Below are 3,600 nucleotides of genomic sequence, written 5' to 3' on the forward strand. Positions count from 1 at the left end.
TCTCAGATGTCTAAAATAAGGTAATCTACAGCTGTTTGATGAATTTTCACTGACAGCTGATTTAAAAAACACCCTTTTAAACCACACATGACAGCATACTGAACCAATAAACTGCTTCTGAAAAGTAGAAATTAGGAAAAAAACTAGAAGAAGCACTGATGGTGTAACACCCGCTGAAAAATAAGTTTATTTCAGGGAAACTATAAACAGTATATACACGACAAGCTTAAAGGGGTTTCTCTTCTTGTTTGTTTCCTTGACAGGAATATACATTATTTTTGCTGATGTGCCAATGCTTCTAACAGTTTTGACTGTACCTACAACTTAGTGTCCATGATAATGTTGCCATCCTTGTCTTTGACTCTTACTCTCCCAGAGATGTACTTTGTTTCCTGCTGTCCATTAATGTACACAGTCTTGACAGTACCATCTGGATACTCCCGTCTCTTGAACTGTGATGTGTGTAGTTCTCTTTGGCCATTATTGAACTCTATAGTTTTGCTTCCATCTCTGCATTAAAAAAATTCAGAGAAGTATTTTTATTAAAATAACAACACTATAAGGACTATACATAGGCTTAAGATTAATCTCAGAATGAACATTAAATATGCAAGCTTAAATGAAGGAAGAACTTAAAATACAGTATTTGTTAAATATCATCCCACCTGGTTGGTACTCAAAAACCTGTTTCTGCAAAACTGACATAACTGCTTTATAGTTCAGAGCCTCTACTGCACTTTCTCTGCACTAAATCCATTGCTGCAACAGTCCAAGAAAAGTTCAAAACTTAATGTTTTGAGTGCTATCAGTTTAGATGTCAGACCTGCTTGCTGCACCAACTAAGTTCTCACACATTCTCTAGATTATGCACAAGTCAGAAAAATCTCTCAGGTTAGGGTATGAGAAAATACACATGGGCATTCAGTCTTTCTCTTCTCCAAGCTACAAAAAAAAAAAAAAAAACCAACCAAAATTTAATGCAGTAAAATACATGTTCACAGTACACTATATTCAAATGTAAACGTCTAGAAATAAATCTGTCACCATGTACTGCCTCTATCAGTGAGCCCCAGCTTCTCCGTTCCCATCAACAGGCTAGGGTACCTGAAAAAGTAAAGCTTACCGCTGAATACGAACAATGGTACCATCTGGAAAGATACTTTCTTCTTGCCCATCCGTAAATAAATTTTTAATAGTTTGATCAGGGAAGGTAATTTCTTTCTTGCCATCAGGATAATGCTTCTCTGAAATGTATTTTGAGACAATATACTTATTACGTAAATACAGGTGTATATACATGGGCAGCAATCTTGAGGGTTGGTTGGGTTGGATGATTACCTATTTGTCCATTTGAAAACTGCAAGATCTCTAAGCCATCAGTGTATGTAGTATGTGTAGTCTTTGCATCAGCATAATAATAAATCTGCAGAAAAAAGTTTAGATATAACTAGTGAGAAACCTTACATGTATGTACACGTGTGCATAAATAAGTATTTTAGAAAAATACAGAAGATTTAGGATACATACCACTGTTTGATCAGGCATAACCTGCTTCACATCCCCATTGAAGAAAGTTATAGTTACAGTCTTCCCATCAGAACCCACTTTTTTCCATGTCCCATTTGGGAAAAATATGAGGTGACAGCCATTTTTCAAAACCTTTTCAACCTAATGAGTACATCACAGAGATGTCAGTATTGAGCCATCACACTCACATTCTCACTCTTTCACAACAGCTCTCTTGTGGAATTTCAGAGTGCAGAGCTCTCATTTTACCTTTCCATCAGGATAAGCAGTTTCTCTCTGTATCTCTTCACTGCCCGTATGTGCTGGTCCAGATGGTAGTGACACATGAGCTTCATTAGGAGCAGTGTCCTGAAATGACAACCATCACCTAAGCATAAAGTCAAATCAAGCTTTTTCTTTGTACATTTTTTTTTTCCTATCTTGACAAGTATTGTAGAAAACAAGGAGCACCAGGGGAGGAAAACAAATATAGGAAGGCATAAACACAACCTGAGTTTTATGCAACTCTAGTATAATTCAAGTGACAGGACAGTCTAAGACTTGGCAATAATTGGTTGTCTGTGGTCAGCTGTAGTCTGGACTAAAGTGGAATTCAGTGTTGTGTTGTAGTGTGGTGCTGAACTGCCTTAAGTCATCCACATCAAGGTATGAAATAGTTGATGAAGTTTCATAAAATCTGAATGCTACCAACAGCAATTAATGTAAGAATTAATTCAACTATTTACAAGATTCTTGCACAGTTTCCCTATCCCCACTCCCCCCCCCACCCCGAAAAGGTAAAACATTTTGCAAAATTCAAGGGAGCAGGAGATGACTATTTTATTTTCTGAATGTTGCAACTCCTAGACACAGGTAAAACATTCTGCATTGACTACTACACAGCCATTTCCTGGTATGACAATAAAATTGCAATTGAAGAGCTAGCAGTTGAGTCAACAGCTTCCCCGGTCACCCTCCAGATACACAAGTACAAGTAGCTATTGTTTTGGTTTGGGTTTTCCCTCCCCCCTTAAAAATCTAATCAAGATACAGGACTTACTACCATAAAAGTCCTAGAAGAATCTTCTAGTGCCGTCACTGTCTCAGAGTTGCTTCTGTCACTAGGAGGTGCTGATGCAGGTGTTGTAGAAAGCTTTCCTACTCAGACATATGTAATAAAGTTAATTAGGACAGCAAAATTGAAGTACAGGTTAAGTGTTACAATTATATACAAGGTCAAGTTGTACAAGACACCTACATTTAAGTGCAGTAACAGCTTTCAGTTTCATTTAGGAAAAGAATCAGCATAAGCCAGCTCCCTTAGGTATGTCATTGCTTCATGTGTCAGCAGTAAGCCACAACTGAAGAATCACTGCAACAGGCATAATACTTGCACTTTCCTATTTCATTTCTGTAGATTTACAAAAGAATTTCCTCCCACCAAGGGATCTAGATAACATTGTTAGTTATGCCTTATAATAAATAAAGGCAGACTAATGTAACCTTTCAACAGGAACCGACTGGCAGACTTTTCCCATGTCTCTCATAGCATGCCAGAAAGATTACCAAAATAAAATTGGCAAGGGCTTCAGTTCTGGAACATACTCTTCTAACAGAACACATCATGGTTGCTTGAGCTGTCAGAGGTGTCAAAAAAGTATCCTCCAGTTACTTTCCATATGTGATTATTCATCAGGAAGGGGAATTGCTGCCAAGCGCATTTGCTCCTGTGAACAAGGAACACCCGCTGGGGCATCGCCCATATGATTACAGATCCCTTCCACAGAAGAGACACAGCAGTTCCAATGCTATCAACATAGTCATGGAATCATAGAATAGTTTGGGTTGGAAGGGACCTACAAAGGTCATCTAGTCCAACCCCCCTGCAATGAACAGGGACATCTTCAGCTAGAGCAGGTTGCTCAGAGCCCCGTCCAACCTGACCTGGAATGTTTCCAGGGATGGGGCATCTACCACCTCTCTGGGCAACCTGTGCCAGTGGTCCACCACCCTCAGTGTGAAAAATTTCTTCCTTCTATCTAGCTTAAATCTACCATCTTCTTGTTTAAAACCATTACCCCTTGTGCTGTTGCA

General features: G+C 38.8%; 1 protein-coding gene across 1 annotated transcript; it reads right to left on the bottom strand.

The window, feature by feature from the left end:
- Window positions 1–317: 317 nt before the first annotated feature.
- CENPJ (centromere protein J) lies at window positions 318–2,664 on the bottom strand (the record flags this gene model as incomplete). Its single annotated transcript, XM_010284920.1, has 6 exons — window positions 318–510; window positions 1,124–1,244; window positions 1,339–1,423; window positions 1,528–1,668; window positions 1,777–1,875; window positions 2,567–2,664. Coding segments are annotated over 6 exons (737 nt in total), but the record flags the coding sequence as incomplete, so codon positions are not given.
- Between the last annotated feature and the right edge of the window lie 936 nt (window positions 2,665–3,600).

Source organism: Phaethon lepturus, unplaced genomic scaffold (assembly GCF_000687285.1).
Source record: "Phaethon lepturus isolate BGI_N335 unplaced genomic scaffold, ASM68728v1 scaffold6714, whole genome shotgun sequence".
NCBI lineage: Eukaryota > Metazoa > Chordata > Aves > Phaethontiformes > Phaethontidae > Phaethon > Phaethon lepturus.